This window comes from Sciurus vulgaris (assembly GCF_902686455.1).
Source record: "Sciurus vulgaris genome assembly, chromosome: 2".
In the NCBI taxonomy this organism is placed as follows: Eukaryota; Metazoa; Chordata; class Mammalia; order Rodentia; family Sciuridae; genus Sciurus; species Sciurus vulgaris.
Window position 1 is genome coordinate 117,727,721 of NC_136462.1, and position 17,520 is coordinate 117,745,240.

At 42.5% G+C, this 17,520-nt stretch overlaps 1 protein-coding gene across 2 annotated transcripts in view; it reads left to right on the plus strand.

Annotated features, from left to right (window-relative positions):
* Positions 1-17,520, plus strand: part of THSD4 (thrombospondin type 1 domain containing 4) — a 590,989-nt gene that overhangs the window by 36,824 nt on the left and 536,645 nt on the right. For both annotated transcript variants that reach the window (XM_079122620.1, XM_079122621.1), the window contains exon 3: positions 9,283-9,352. In XM_079122620.1, coding sequence (XP_078978746.1) covers positions 9,283-9,352 — 70 coding nt within the window. The remainder of the gene's footprint in view (positions 1-9,282; positions 9,353-17,520) is intronic.

Consider the following 17,520-nt stretch of genomic DNA (forward strand, 5'->3'; position numbering starts at 1 on the left):
GAGTTAGCTGCCAAGAAAAATCCCTGAGAGGAAAAAACATTTAAGGGGATTCACAATTCTGATATGCAGAGATTTAGTTTAAAAATCCCTCCCCAGTTTTTGCCAAACCACAGAGAAACAGAAAGTCAGTTTCCCCCTCATTGAAAGCGACACAGCAGCCTGAGTATTAATGTAGCAAGGGTAGTTCTGCCCTGCTCAGAGTCTGCGGTAATAAGAACAATCCCAGGCAAACCCAGTAGCAGAAGAGGCACTAAGATTTTAACTTTAGACGAGCTGGTTGGTGGGTCATGAATCTTGGGTAAGTTTAGTATGCCATGAAAATTTCAGGGAGAGTGAAATCCAGTTAGACCAAAGCATAGGTCAAAGCTTGATTTAAGAATGTTTGTCATCTGTCACAAATCAGAGAGGAAATGGAAGCGTTTGTATTTCTTTTCTTTTTTTTTTTTTTTTTGCGGTGCTGGGGATCAAACCCAGGGCCTTGTGCTTGCAAGCCAAGCACTCTACCGACTGAGCTATCTCCCCAGCCCTAGGGTTTGTATTTCTTAAAAACTTTCTCCAAATCCTCTACCTTTGTTGCAGGCACGATTATATCTGTATCTGTTTGTTCAGCAATTGATAGAAAGGAAACACAGCTTTCTCACTCGAGGCTGAATGGTCACTGTGATGGCTACCTACCACGGCCACCGTCGAGATCTCCAGGGCCAGCCTGGTCAGGTGCCTTTCATTTTGCCTCTTAGCATACTTAAATAGAGCTGTCGTATTTTATGTTTCCAATGAAAACATAGAAGAAAATAAAACCATTAAATGCCAAAGAGGTGGTTAAATGGGCAGGAAATAAAATTGATTTGGCGATTTTTATTTTGAACAGTAGTTTTTGAAGAAATACAGATGTAATTAGAGCGATTACAGGGTTAGATGGTGATTTTTATAGATCGTAGGAAGGAGCGTTCTGGATCATTTTAAGGGTTTTACAGTTGATGGCCTTAGGTCAAGTGTCTGGTTTTAGTCTTAGAAAACTTAAGGTTTTTCCTTTCCTTGATATATACTTCAGTAAAGTATTACTTTAATGCCTGTCAGCTATTCCACTTAGAAATACAACCAGAAGGGATTGAGGAAATGAGAGAGAGGAGGGTGGCCACTCTTGGGGCCATCGAAAAAGACCCCGCAGACAGAAGGGAGCAGAGCAGGGGGCTAAGAAAACGTGTTTGTGTGTGTGAGGAAGTCCAATGCAGCGATACTTGAGGTACAATTAATTTGGGAAAAGCTGAAATTCCCCTCAGGGGTAAAGAAATATGTGATAATTAGAAGGGTCAGGGGGTCAATCAATGCCCCTTTGCCAGTGATCAGGAAGCAGAGAGGAAAGGGAGGAGGACAATGCAGGGAGGAGAGGAGGAGGGGGAGGAAGGGGAAGCGGGAGAGCAAAGTGGAGAAGAGGCCAGGCCTGGGTGTCAAGTACTGAACTTCACATATTAAAGAGGCAGGTCAGAATTGGTGTGGTTGGCAACTCAAACCCCCTTGGCCCCTGCAGTTGGTGTTCAATAAACATTGGTTGAATATCGAAAGAACAAATAATGACCTTTTATGTGAAAGAAAGAAGGTAGAAATTTTATCTTGACCAGGATGTTAGTTAATTATGGATGAAGGTTAAAGCATGGGAATCATACGAATACACACACACCTTCAACAGTTTATTTCTAACTTAAAACACATGTACATGCACTCACCAATTTTTTGATGTAGGGCCAAGGGCTTTTCTTTGAGCATGAAACCCCGATTGTCTTTCTTGCGCAAACTGCACCCATAAGCACTATCTGAGGTTTCCACTTGGGTTTCTTTAAAGGGGAGGGGGTGAGAATTTAAAGACATTTGCAAAGCAATCTGAGTACAAAATGATTCTAGGTTTTTATTATTTTTGCCCCTAATTATTTGCAGTTGTCTCATCCACACCTAATTTGCCAGTAGGTTTTTTCTTTCCCCCCTTGGCTTCTCGCCCTTATTGAGTCTTTCCAAAGCATTCAACTTTGTAAAAACAACTAACAAGTCCTCTTTCTTTCTTGGTCTGTTTTGTGGGTTTGTGTACTTGCTGAGTATTTCATGTAATGACAGAGCACTAGCAACTGGCATAAACAGGTTTGGGAACATGGATGGCACCATGGGAGACAACTCTAAAGGGAAATGTGCTCAAGTACGCTGGGGAAGAACCTGCTGGGGTCTTGTCTGTGGGAAGCCTGGTAGGAGCCATCTGAATGGTAGGCAGAGACCAGGAGGAAATAAAACAGTTTTTTGGAGGACTGCCTTGGCAAACCCCTACCTATAAAATGACGGCAAGCATCCAGACAGTATTGATTTTTCTTTCTGCCTGGCACAGCCCTGTACCTGGACCCTGTCCTCATCACTCAGTACTTGACTGTGGGGTTTGCTAGAACATTCTGTACCCAAACAGCTTGAATGGAGTCAAGGTGTGATCACTGGACTGCCAGCTACCCATTCCTTCCATCCCCAGGTGGATCTATATGCCTCAGGTTAACACTGACTTGACTCCCCAGGGATTGGAACCAATAGCTCCAGTTGGTAGAAATCTTTCTTTTAGGATTGTCTTCCTTTTCCCGTGTCTTCTATTTTTCCAGCAGGGAATTCTGGGATACACATAACACTGTCTTAGAAGAACAGTGCCCCTGTCTTGGCATCATCATGTACTTCTTCAGTAATATTTCCCCTCTCGCTTTTTTTTTTTTTCTCCCTTCATTTCATTCTCTCCTTCTTTGATTTCTTTGATCGCTATTAACCATGAGGCTGGATCAAGACCAGGCTGATCGTTCCACTCGCTGCAAAGATGCATCAGAAAGCAGCTCCTCAGGGAACATACCACCTAGCAGGGGCATTGACCAAAGGGTGTTGCATCTGAACAAGCTGTGCTGTGAGAGAATGCCACACATGTCCAGGAAACACAAATGGCTGCAAGCATGGAGAACCTGGAAATAAGCAATAAAAACTGGTCTGCAGCTAGAATAGGTGTCTCTAAGTTCTGTAAAATAGAAATGCTTTACTCCACACAGGCCAGGCAGGCCTCTCCCCAAAGCCTCTTTGGTCTTGTTTTGGCAGAAGCTTGGTTTTCTAAAGACAAATTGAAGGGAGCCGAGTTAAGAAGATGCAGGCACATCATGGTCAGCAATCCCTGACAGTGGGAAGAAAGGAAACGGAATCGCAAAGTTTTAAAATTGCCGACTGGATTTTAAAAGCTCCAGGTGTCTGGGACTCTCAAGCCTGGCCTCATTGTGCTTCAGAGACCACCTGTGTTCCAAAGACCAGCCCCTTGTGCTGCACACGTTGCGCGCACACTGGTGACTCCTGGTAGCTAAGAAAGGTTACTTAACCTCAGGATACCAAGCAGAAGAGAGCAGGGAAAATAAATAGAATGCATTTTTAAAAAACTTGAGATTTGCATGGTTTGCTTCATTTATTTTGAAACTTGGAATGTTCCTTTGTGAGGCTGGATAAAGGAGGCCTTATTGCATCTATTTTATATTCTGGTGATTCTTATAAGCAATAGCAGGGGAAAAAAAAAAAAAAAAGACTGAAGCCACAGCCTCATACAGGCTGGGAAAGAAAGTGAATGCAATAAAATGGCAAATGTTTAGTTTGTAAAAAAAAAAATATGTTGTGTTCTAATGAGGCCCCTGAGTACAGTGGTTGAGAATCAGGGCCAAGGGTCTGACTGCTGGCATTTGAAATCAGGCTTTGCCATTTAATAGGCATGTGTGCTTTTGATAAATGACTTGGCCTGTCTGTACCTCGGTTTCCTCACCTGCAAAGTGGGTCTAATAAGCTTCCTATAGAATGGTTGTGAAGGTTAAATGAAATACCTCTTGCGAATGTTGAGATTGGAGGTAGCTTCAAGCTGGTGCTGCCAGCTCTGCCCCATCTCCCTCCCTCCCTCATTGCATTTACTCTTCAGTGCTGTCAGGAAGGCAGCTGAGATGAACATGGTACAACGCATGAGTAGCAAAATGCTTTTATCTCCAAAGTGCACTAGGTGGGAATTTCACTTCAACGCTAAGGCTTTGGCTTTCTTTTTCTAAGAAGTGATCAGGTTGCTCTCAAAATATTTCTTTGTATGTGTTAACTGAAGAAAAAAAAAAAAAAAAAAAGAAGTAAAGATTTATTTTTCCTTGTTTTGATACTTGATATGCTCAAGTGGTGTTGAGTTCACTGAGGGGTCCGAGGTACACAGTGGCTGGAACATGGTCACTATAGCTGAGGATGGTTGGGTGTTGGGGCTGCTGGAGTAGGGTTGGCCAAGGCAAATACAGAAGCCCAGAGCCCCGGTTCCATGATGGAAATCTTGTATCAGATTTCAATGAGCATTATTTTCTACATGAGGAAATGAAATGATAGAGTGCTTAAAGTCTAGAATAGCAGCGGGTAAATGGTGTAACTATTTTTTTTTTCTTCTTTTTTGGTTGGTGTGAAACGTTGGGTACTTTCGACTGCAAGGTGAATCGGAAAGTCTTGGTAGGAATGTGGCTTCCTCCGCCGCTTGGAGGGGAGGTGTGATTTGTTTGCCAAAGGCCCTGGTAGCCTTCAATCTGTCAAAACGTTGCAAGCTGGGAGCCCTGTGCCAAAGCAAACTATCCAAGTGAAATAACACACGTGCTGCGCGCATAGACACACACGCACTCTCGTTCCCCCAACAGTAACTTCGAATTGGGTCAGGAAGAACAAGGATTTGGGCTAGATTGTCAGTATTTTGAAGAGGTGTGGGCACAGCTACAGACTACCAATTAGCGAGGTATGTGTGAGCAGGGTGGGGTAGCCTACGGGGAGTCTGCCAAGCAGGGGTGGGAAACCTTCAGCCTTTGGCAGAGTTTCCTCTGGCCCCTGGGGTTATATATTGCTCTGGCTGCCTGTTATTGCAGCCCGAAGAATAATTTCCCCTCTGGGAGAATTTATTTTATTCCATTTAGAGCATAGTCCATTGAATAACTCAGATGTTATCCCAGAGTGAATTTCGCTGGGTACCCCTATGCATTTTAGCATCACCAGGGTCCAGTTAGATGAAGAAAAGAAGTATTTGAACATGGAACTATAACTTGAGTTGCATTTGTGCAACAAGAGGCACCTTTTTTTTTTTTTTTTTTTTTGGTACTGGAGATTGAACTCAGGGGCACTCGACCACTGAGCCACATCCCTAACCCTATTTTGTATTTCATTTAGAGATAGGGTCTCACCGAGTTGCTTAGCACCTCGCCATTGCTGAGACTCTTTGAACTAATGATCCTCCTGCCTCAGCCCCCAGACAACGGGCACCATTTTGCTGGGGAATCTTAGAATTGTTGTGGGTAGGAGGGGTCACATAGAAATTCTAAAGGAGCAAAAAGAGAACTGAATTTTACAAATTCCTCATAAAAGAACTTTTAAAAGATTCTGATGAAGTTGCTTTGGAATTGTGAAATATGTTCATCCACACTAGTTCCACTTATCTTGAGGTTTCTGATGTCATCAGGATAGTAAAGCATCATTAATTAATGCTCCTTTTTTTTTTTTTTTTTTTGGTACTTGATATTGAACCCAGGGTTTGGCACATACTAGGCAAGCTCTCTACTGCTGAGCCACATCTCCAGATCTCCAGCCTCAGTGACAGGGTCTCACTAAGTTGCCAAGACTGGCTTCAAACTTACAACCTTTCTTACCTCAGCCTTGCTGGGATCACAGTTGTGCACTCAGTGCACAAAGCTCTTTCTAGGTGGCAGGCACTCTGCTAGGTGCTGGGAAATAAGGTAGTGTGACAAAATAAACTCCCCAATCTCATCACACTTACATGTTAGTGAGTAGAGGGAGAAATTTAAACAAAGATATGGGAAGACATGACATAGGAGACAGTAAGTGCTATGGAGGCAAAGAAAGAGTGCTGGGAGAGTTTTATGTAGGGACAGGGAATCCTTATGGAGACTGACATTGGAGCAGAGACCTGAAGGAGGTGAGGGAAGCTGTAGAGTCGACGGGCAGCTTGGAACGCAGTTCTTCTGACATGGAGGGTAACCTGGAATCTCTCCTAGAGGATCTTTCACTCCTCCTGCCCAAGTTCTTCTGAATGCTATGGGTGCAATGTGGGGCCAGTGGATATACAAAGCTGCTCCTGAGCGCATTACAAATATGTGGCTACAGGGTGTGCCAAGAGCTTAGAGGGGCTGAGGTGTAACACATTTATGGAGCTGCTGTTTGTTTTTTTAATGAAACCACACCAATCTGGTTTTCTTTTTAAATGAGTACACAGTGCCAGAATGTGTTACAAATGATTCAGATTTATAGGCACAGGTTCAAAACGTACTTGCTCAAACATTAACTCACTTCAGGTCGGCAGGACAGGTTATATTACACTCCTGTTTCATAGATAAGGAAACTGAGGCATGGAAAGTAATTTGCCCAAGGTCTTGCTACTTAGAAGTGTGTATTCCCAAGTTGTGATGCACATGTTCTTGGCTTAGGGGACAAACTGGATCTAATATGGTTACAGCTAAAAAATAACCTTACTTTTCCCCACCACTAAGAATTCCAATCTCTTAGAAGCCCCTGCCCTATCCCTGGAGGATATCTTGGGCAGCTTTTCTGATCCATTGCAGGCTTAATGAATGGTATCATTTTCAAGTATTAAAAAGTTCAAAATTGGTTGAATAATTATCCTTTTAGTAAATAATTTTTGAATTAATCCAGGACATTGCTGATAGGACCGTCTAGACCTGCACCATTAGCTTTCTGTGTCCTGAACTGCATAGCTCTGTGTATCTGTGCATTGGACAGGAGAGGGGGAGGTTTGCCTCATCAAAGAAAGTTCTATTGGACAGCACTGGTGGAGAGCCTCAGCAAGTTATTAATAGTCTCGATTCTTCCACCACTAATTGCACATTATATTTTTGCAAATGGATCCCTTGACTAGAAGGGTGTTGTATATAAATATAATGGTATACATTAAAAAGGAAATCTAGTCAGATATAAGTATTTTGGTCTCTCATTCAACTTAAAGCTTTCCTTCTCTGAGCTGGACCTGGTCTAGCCTGTAGTGGGGAAGGGGGCCCTTCACACTGCACCGCCCACCCCGCCCAGTCCCCCTGCCATGTTGATTCCTCCAGGATGGAGCAGAGCAGAGGAGAGGAGGGGCAACTGAGCAGAGACAATACCTGTGGGATTGTTGTCCCTTGTGATACGGTGCTGCTGTCCTCGGAGGGCAGTTGCCTTTAAGTTCCAGATTCTCCTCTCACAGGCACTTTTGCCTGTCCTTTGGAGACCCTCCCCCTCACTAGGGATTCCTGCTACAACATCCTCTGGGGCCAGCTGTGTGAGGGCTGGCTGATCCCTTTAGACCCATCCCGTCCTCCGTCCCTGTACTCCACAGGCATCTCCCACTTTTTAGGGGGTCCCTTCACCCTGGTAAGCACTCTTCCTCAGCGGTCCTTTCTGGGTAAGCTAGGCCTAGCATCTTCCCGGGGTGCCCTACAGAAAGCTCCGCCCTCCAGGCGCTAGAGGCTGCCCTTCTTACCCGCTCTCCTCTCTCCACTCTGCTGTCCCTGATGCTCCAGCCACACAATGACCTATATTTTTAAAGTGGGGGGGGGGGCGGTCTGGCACCAACACTTTTACTCCCAAATGCCAGGGGGTTCAGATCCAGCTCTCTGAATGCTTGCCCACCCCTGCCCCCCAGCTTGGGAGGTAGCTCCGACTTTTTCTTCACTCTACGGTAGTGGCAGGGCTGAGCTCAGCACTCCTGCATGTCTCTTCAAACATATCCATACCCATGTGGCTTGATAGCTAAGCACCCTGGGTTCAATCCCTGGTACCAAATATATAGAGATAAATAAATATATATATATATTTATTTATTTATCTCCCTACACCCAGCTAACTTCTCTCCCTCTCCATCCTTCTTGTGCCTACAGGCGGGAGGTGGGTAAGGGGCTGCAGCTTTGAATGGGGACACCACCTTTGTAGGTCTTGAATAGATAGTCAGCCCCTCTCTTTGGAAAATACACATACTTAGTACCTTTGGTCTTCTCTAAGAGCAGGAAGGATGCATTTGGCATCTTGGTATCGTACTGTCCATTCCTGTTTCTCATCACAGGCCCTGCGGTCTAATCAATCTATCTGCGTCCATCTTGTGTGTTCTCCTGGGGTCTCAACTCATTTACATACAAAGTGGGGTTGGGTGGCAATTTTGGATTCTAGAGGTGGGTGGAAGCCTCATCTGACTCCACAGGCCTTAACTTCAAGACTCAGGTGGGTTTTCCTCACCTGCAGCCCCAGAGGACAGGGTGGTATTCCACATCTCTCAGCTGTCAGAGACCTCAGAAAGGTTGGGGAATGACTGTGATACATTTAACTTAATTGTCCTCAGGGTTAAGCCCTAGAAACTGTTCAAATTAGGCCGCTTTTCAGGGATTCTTAAAATAATGTTCTTGATGATTTGAAGTCAAAAGACTCTGGGCATTTAAATTCATCGGCAACACTTATCTGTCTTCTGACTTATTACCTATGCTGGGTGTTTTCACTTCTGCCACATTCAGTGACCCTCACTGAAGATGAGACTGTTTAAGGCTTAGCGATACTAACTTACCCAGGAGCACCCAACTGGGAGTGGTGGCATGAAGTGGTAGCCTCAATGTGTAATCCAAAGCGTCACACTCTTTCCAGCAGACTGCTATCATGGCGCCAGCCAGCTCCTACTTCTACACCTTTCTTAAGTCCTAACTAGGGCTGGTGACAGTGGGGCTTAACACAGCTAATCCCATCCATGGAGAACACGTGTAACAACAAAGGGCTAACGGCGGGCAAAGGACAGGCTCCAAGGGAAGCCTGGGCTGTGAGAAGAGGAGCTTCCCTGGTGGGGACCAGGACCCCCACTCAGAGGCTGATCTCACTGCCCCTCAGTAGCATGTGCTCTGTGTCAGGCATGGTGACTGCCTTGTCCAGTCCTCCTCCATGCTTCTGAGCTGGCTTCTGTGGTTATCCCCATTTTACAAGAGACTAAACACATGGATGTAAAAAAAAGCCCTGCTGCAGAGTGGTAGGCTGGGCTTTGATCCTAGCCTGCCCATGCCACAGCCGTGCCACAGCACCAGGCTGCCTCCCCTGGTGTGGGCAGGTCCTTTGCGTCTTCACAGGGTCAGTCCCAAGACCCTGACTGGACTGTCCTCTCCCTTGCAATGATGAGACAGGGATGCTGCCTCGCTCCAGGGGCTGCTGCCAACTGCATTCTCACAGCCCTGCCTGTTGCTGTTTTCTCCTTCCCAGTGCCCTGGGTTCCCTTCTGCTGCTTGGACTCCAGCTCGTCTGCCCACAGCACTCCACTGAACACAGGAAGGTAGGTCATGGCCATCCTGAGTCCTTTTTCCTCTGTCAGAAGCCCTGGAGTCACTCGGTTACCTTCCTGAGTTTTGTTCTATTTGGAGGTGAGTCACTGCTGGTTCTAAGAAGAAGCACCATTTCCAAAATATTCACCAATCCTCCCATCCTTTCTAAATCCCTGGAGCTTAAACTCAGAGCTGGTGCCCAGAATCAGTCTCTGACCAGAGGGCAGTGCCAACTTTGCTCCTTGTTCCTAGAAGGGACAGTTAAGGAGAGGAGAGTGAGAGCAGGTGGAAGACACTGGAAGGGCTGGGATAGAATCACCGAGGGATGTGGGAGCTTTTACTCTTCCAGCAGCACCTTCGAGGCCAAGGGCATGGGAAGATTGGAGAGAGCTGTGACTATGTGAGAGGCCCTAACTGGGAGCCATGATCTTTGGTAGAGGCACAGAGCCCCTGCCACTGGTGGCCCGGCAGGGAGGGAGCTGGCCTCCTCCTTCCTCTTACCCCATCTCCTCCTGTGCTGGTGACTCTGGCCATATCTGATCAGAAGACAGAGAAAAGAAACCTCTGCTGCAGTCCCCAAAGGCCAGCCTCCTGGTCACAGGGCTGGGTGGAGAAGGGTGGGCAGAGCCCTGGGGGCGGGGCAGATGGAGAGTACTAGGCATGCGTCCCCTCAGGCTGTGTGTGCTGCACAGTGAGTGAGCTCTCCACCGAGGCTCAACACCTGATGATGTCCCATGACCCAGCAGCTGTGTGACCAATGTTTCCTTAGAAATAGATGATGATAGGACTCAGAGGATGTCCCCCAATCTCCTTGATCTACCTGTGAGGAAATCCAGATTTCTGAGAGGAGAGCAGCCATTCATATCTAAGCAGAAATGAGGTGCCTGTGTCCTTTCATAGGGGAACTCCAGGGGAGATAGGACTCAAAGGAAGGGACCACATGTTCTGGTTTGGCTAGACATGACCCTTCCCAGAGCAGTTCTTGGTGTTCTTGGTGTTTATTCTAATTCTTTTAGGTCAATGGATTATGTTCTGGCTCTGTTCTTCCAGGAATAGTCCTCTATTGTTTTGTATCCCCCACTAGGAATTGGCTCTGTGAAGGTAGAATCTTACTGGTCTCATTCATTGCCATAATCCCAGTCCTGGAATAGAGACTGGCATGTTGTAGGTGCTCAATAAAATACTTGTTTAAAGACTAACTGACCAAATGAATGGAAAACCTAGCCAAGGTCTAAGCAGCATTTGCTAGATTTGCTTGGAAATTTATATCACCCTCACTCCATCGCCTCATCTCCATTCATAATTTCAATAATCAAAAAGGACCACTGTCTGTTTTTATTATTAAGTTATATTATTTATTCATGTTTGGAATTATTGTGATTGTTAATAAGTGACTCCTTGTACCAACATTCTTTTATTTGTTGTCACTCAAATAGACTCTTTTAGCTAAAAAAATTTTATAAGTGATCAATATATTTTGCTGCCTCTCTTATTCTTCCAAGTTGACCTGGATGATATAGCTAGAGCAAAAGTTCCCTTCAACCTTCTTAAAGTGTTCTGAGAAATGGTAAAAAAGGTTTTAGTTATTTAGAATGTTGAATTAAAAAACTGAGCAAAAAGTATCACATTTTGTTATGTAGCACCTTCTTGTCAAAATATTATTAAAAACTTTTCAGTGGAAGAGTTTGAAATTTTTTTTTTCAAAATCATTTATAGATCTCTTTATATGGAGGACATACATTTTAGAACAGGTGTTGAATATAATAAATATATGCATTTTGGCTGCCAAGGTCATTGCCATTTATCCAGGAGAAGAAAGCATTCAATCCCTTCTTGGGTGGTGGATTTCTTTTCAATATTTTTGGAACTTTGTACGACTGTAGCTGTCATCCTGGCAGCAGAAGCACTGCTGGCAGTAGTAGCATCAATTTATTCTAACAAGATGAGAAATTAGAAATTAGGCAATGCTTTTTCCATAAAGAGCTATTTAATATTTTAGGATTTCTGGGCTATAATGTCTGTCACAATTACTCAACTCTGCTTTTGTAGCTCAAAGGCCACCAGAAACAATATGCAAATGAATGAGCATGACTGTGTGTCAATAAAACTTTATTTGTAAAAACAGGAGTTTTTTTTTTTTTTTAACAAACCAGCCCCTGCTTTCCAGTCAGGACAGAAATAAGTTAACTGGAATTATATATATTTGGGAATTTGGAGTTGGAAATATTTTCCTCCTGGGACTTTAGGAAACACAAAGGAATTGGGGGCAAGTATATATTTTTCATTAGCGTAAGATTTATGATTGTTAATTGTTTTCATTACTTAGATGTATCATAGTTGAATTCTTGCTGACCCATTGTTTTGTGATAAAATCTACTCCCAATCTTTAGCAGAGAGCAATGGAAAGATTAGAATATCATTTATGGAACTTCTTAAGGGACAGCATTCTTAATTTATGCATATCGTAGTTTAGTATGTATATGAAAAGTAGCTACTAAAAGACAACTCTTCTCTTCCCCATCACAATGGTGTGCCCAGCCTTAGCATATGGAGCATTTCCATAGTGTAAGTGACTCTGAGGAAAAGATATCATTTGCAAATGCTGTCAAGTAAACTATGCATTTCTCAATGCTGCTCAGGTGACTAGATACAGCTCTGTAAAACTGTCCCACAATAATGCAGGCAAAGAGGACCCTGGTACAGAGTGTAAGTAGTTCTTTCCAGATGTTTCCATCCATAAGTCCTCCCCTTACTCCTGTCATATGAATAGTATCACAACGGATTGCTCAGCTCCATTCTTGGTGATTAATTAATGACACTTGGGAGATGATTATATTTTCAAAACTTTTCATGGCTTCATTTGTGGATAAAGTGAGACCAAGAGCATAGAAAAACAAACAAACAAACTTGGCCAAGACTTTAATAAAAATCATAGGAAATTAGTTAGGGAAAATATGTAGATGGTAGAAAGCTTTTAAATTAATGAAACTTTTGGACTGCCTGTCCTACAGACACTAAGTTGCTTTAAAAGTCATAATGTGTGTGGCCAAAACACTCTGTACAGAAAAGAGTTATGAAACATTGTTTCTTTAGCTACTGCAAATAGAAATGCATACATTTTAATCACAACTGCTCAGCTTTTAAGTTTACTTTTCAAAAATTATAAATGTGCATGCTTACTATAGAAAATGTAGAAAATGTTGGAAACTAGAAGGAAATAAATACTGCCAGGGCCACTAGCCAAAGGGAACTGCTCTTCAGCATGTATTTATAGAAGCTTTCAAACATAGAGAACAGAGACACTACAGAATGAAGTAAGGGTGAAGTAAAATATTTGTTTTGCTAACTGATAAGCAGGTCACAACGCAAATAGCAGGGGCCCTCGTGATGGGTCACAGCCATGATTAGCGCGGTAGGATGTGCAACCAGTGACTTTAAATTGCCTCTTGACAGTGTCTCGCAGTTGGATATTGAACAGAAAGCCTGCAGAAGAGCAAAAAGACGTTTTAGGTTACACAAAGCTTGTCATTATTGCTGCTGTACTCAAGAAAAGGAAAACCAATAAATGCTTCTTGAAGAAAAATATCAGAATATCCTCGTGATTTGAGGTAGATAAAAACTTCTTTCAGAAGACACACAAAGCTCTAACCATAAAAGAATTGAGGATTTTTAAAAATTGAGACACACATTAAAAAGAGTAAAAAGATAAAACCACAGACACAGTAAAGATAACGATAATATATTTGATAAGGGATCTGTATTCAGAATATATAAAAAACCCCTCCAGATCACTAACAAAAAGTGAATCGATCCAATATAAAATAGAGAAAAGACTTGAGAGTAGACTGTTCATGTGAAGGGATATCCAAGTGGCCAATAGACACAGGAATATGTGTTCAGTAGATCATTAGTCTTTAGGTAAATACGAGTTAAAGTCTCAATGTAACACCACCAGAATGGATAAAATGAGAAATAGTACTAAGTGTGACGAGGATAAGGAGCCATAGGAACTTTCATACATTGCAGGTGGGAGTTTAAAATTGTAAACCACTTTGAAAAACAAGGTAGCCTGTCATCCTGAGGAGCACTCCTTATTCTGCAGCCTGGCTTTTCTACTCTGGGTACTTACCCGACCCTCCTTCTCCATAAAGGAGGAAGGCATAGATTCATGTTTTAGTCAGCTTTGTAATCGCTGTGATCAAAAGATCTAACAAGAACAATTAGAGGAGTAGAGTTTATTTGGGACTCATGGTTTCAGAGGTATCAGTCGTTAAGACAGCCCATGCCGTTGCTTTGGGCCACAGGTGAGGCAGAATGTCATGGTGGATGGGTGTGGAGGAGAAAAGTGGCTAAGGACATGGTGCCAGGAAGCAAGAGGGACTGCTGTGTTCATCAGTGAACAAAGTATAAACCCCAAGGGCATGCCCCCAGTAACCCACCTCTTCCAGCCAGACCCTACCTGCCTACAGCTAACACCCGGTTAATCCATTCAAGTGAATTAATGCACCGATTAGTTTAAAGTTCTCATAAGCCAATCATTTCACCTTTAAATTTTCTTGAATTGTCTCACACATGAACTTTTTGGGACTACCTTATACTAAACCATAAAGATTCACCAAAACATGCATAACAAGGTCCATAGCAGTTGCATTTACAATAACTCCAAACTGGAAACAACTTATAAGTTCATCTGCAAGATGAGACTATCAAATAGCAATGACATGACAACAACAAAAATAAACTTGTTTCCAGCAAAAATGGAGCATCATGGGTTGGGTTTACACTCACACTTAAAACATGATCCCAGTGACCAAGATAGAACAAGAGGGTCAAAATATACCCTCTCACCTGGAACAACCAAAAACACCCTGGTAACATGTATGAAACAATATTTTTCAAGGCTGTGGAATTCAGGCAACAAAAGACAGTGATTACTCAGAGATAGGAAACCAATGAATTGATTCCTAAATGTTCCCAACTTGCTTCCTTGAGAGTTTTCTGCCCTCAGTGCAGTGGGCAGGGAGTACTCCAGGCAGAACCTGTTGGATTCCTTGAGTTACACCAAGAGGGTGAGAGACTGCAGGACAGAGTACCAGAGAGGAGAAAACTTCACAGAGAGAAGACTACAGAGTTCCTCTGAAAAATGGATCCACAAGGATGTAGCATAGTACTGATCAGTACATGCATGTAAGAAAATGGTCCAAGGCTGGGAAATAGTCCTCTGAAGGAATGAAAGAGAGCAGTGCCTAGCATTCATGCAACACCAGGCATAGTTACTGTTCTCAGTGGTCAGACTTTAAAACCCAATCTAGGAGACACTGAATAGATTAATGAAATAGTACTGGCATAACTAACCTTAGCCTGTACATTACTTATACCTGACTAATAAATCATAAAAGCAGTATTGAAAAGGTCTGTTTGTTTCCTAGTAATTTACTGTATCCTAGCACAAAGCTCAAGAGTATAGGGATATGAAAATACCTAGCACCAAGCAAAGCCAAAAAACAAGATGTCTAACATTTAGTCAAAGATTACCAGGCTATGTGCAGAAGCAGGAAAATATTAACATTCTTCTTCATATGAGGAGAATAATCAATCAACTCTAACCAACTCAGAAGTGACATATACTTTAGAATTTGAAAATAAGGATATTAAGTTATAAGAACTGTATTCAATATATTAAAAAATAATTAAAGGCATAGAAGTTTTAGAAAAATACCCAAATCAAACTTTTTGAAATGAAAAGGACAGAACCTAAGATGAAAAATACATAGGATGGCATTAACAATAGATCAGATATTGCAGAAGAAAAATAAGTAAGCTTGAAGATCTAAAAGGAAACTCTCAAGAGAGGAAAATGGCTGAGTAGAGGAGGTTGCTTTCTAAGCTACTCTGTAGTGTGAGACCACAATAGCTGATAAACAGCTTATCAGTGGGGTGGGTGAAAGAGGAAATTCACTGGGATTTCATACTGGTCACCCAGAGCAGCTTGGGGACTCAGGAAGTTGGCAATGACAAAATAAAGAAAAAAGTTCACCACTGGTGGTGGCAGGTGCTAGAGCTGACCTACCACAGACAAAGTTGGGAGGGGGATTAAGGGACGCTGTATTTCAGGTGTCACTGTAGGGTATCTTGGAAAAGAGAAATCTGAGATCAAGGACACTGCTGGACTGATCCAGAGGCTATATTGCACAGTATCCTCATGTGGGAAATATGCCTCATATTTCCCAGTTGTCTGCTGAGAACCGAGGCAGGAGCCACCATGCTGTCTTGGCCAGTGACTATGGGGACTAGAAGCTGGGAAATCTGAGCTGGTTCCAAAAAACAGACCTTGTAACCCTAACCCTAACCCTAACCCTAATCCTAACCCTAGTTTGTAGCCCCACAAACTAGACTGTGCCTAAGAGACCAGGGTAAAATCAGGCATGGAGAGTGTTTTACCCAGGGCATCCCCATCTTTAAGTCTGATGGCCCACAGGACCAGCTGGGGCAGGTTGGGAATTCAAACAGGTGGGTGGGTATGATTATGCTTGGAGCAAGACCTGGGAGGCCAGGAAGGGCAGGGTCCATGGATGGCAGAGGGGCAAGGAATTGACTCCTCCACCTCACAAGTGGAACCAAGGGGAGACTCCTAGGGTGAAATCTCCCATTATGGAAAGACAGTGGCAGGGCCCTGGAGGTACACTGATTTAAGATCCTCAGACCAATAACCACTCAAAAAATCACCTGGGCCTAACTAGACCTAAGCTCTGCCTTCAGAAGCTCCACCTATGGGAACTCCTCTCACAGAACTCTGTAGAGACCCCACCATGAGACTGGAGCAGACAACACTCTCCAACCTACCCCATTATATATTGCTAAGAAGGGAAGCTGAGAATTTCTGAACTCTAAGGGGCAACTTGATGAGCAATGCAGAGAGGAAGGATTTGATAATCTGTAGCCACTACTGTTCTGTGCAGTACATACCTCTAGAAGAAACAGAAACACAATAAACATATATTCTCATCAACAATTTTTGACCACTGCAATGGAAATGATTTTTTAATGTTTTTCATCAAGAACCCAGTTTTTTCTCGTTTCCTTTTTCTTTCTTTTAATTTTTTTTTTTTTTTTTTTTTTTGGATGTGTGTGTGTGTGTGTGTGTGTGTACTGAATGGTTCATGGACATTTATATATATACATATTTGTTGCTTTTTTTCTTATTTCTAGAATTTTTTGAAGATAGTTATTTTTCATGGCTCTGTTTTTTGAGGGCTAGGGTTTAGGGTTAGTATATTTTTATTTTGTTTTGTATTGTTTTTCATTTGTCTATTCATCTTGATTCTTTTGCTAACAAATTCTACTATTTTCTGTTTCATTCATCCTTTATTTTTTACTTCTATTTTCTCTCCTCCTCCCTCATAAACATCACGTCCCATATCTTCTGCATTCTACATGTTCACCTTTTGATATTGGAAACTCTTACAAGCTTGCTGTTTTTGCTGATGGTAATTGCTGATCATATCATTTCCATTTATTGTGTCAATTAACATTGTAGATGTCATAGTAGGAACTAAGTATTTAGTTTAATGCTGTATATTGTTTGTATTGGTGGTTGTTGTTATTTGTCTCTCCCTTAACTGTGAGGTACTGGAAACCTTCAGGGATACTATAAGTTCCTTGGGTAGAAACTCTGTTGCTTCAGATCCATACTGATAGAAGGGTAGACACAAAAGCAAAATGAAAAATCCAGATAACAAACCTTCCCAAACAACCCAAATAGCCTCAATAACAGACTCCATTGACACCACAGTGGAGGAAGTGTCAGAGAAGGAATTTAGAAAGTTTGTAAACTGATCTATGAGGTAAAAGATGATGTAAGGAGTGAAATAAGACAGAAAATACAAGAAGTGAAATATCACTTCAATAAAGAAATAGAGATTCTGAAAAAGAACCAATCAGAAATCCTTGAAATTCAGGAATCAAAAAATTAAATAGTCACTGGAAAGCATCACCAATAGACTAGGCCACTTTGAAGATAGATTTTTCAGGTCTCAGAAACAAAGTATATAATCTTGAAAATAAAGTTGACCACAGAGAATAGATGTTAAGAGACCATGAACAGAATATTCAAGAAATATGGGATAACATTAAAAGACCAAATTTAAGATTCACTGGGAGAGAGGAAGGCTCTGAAATA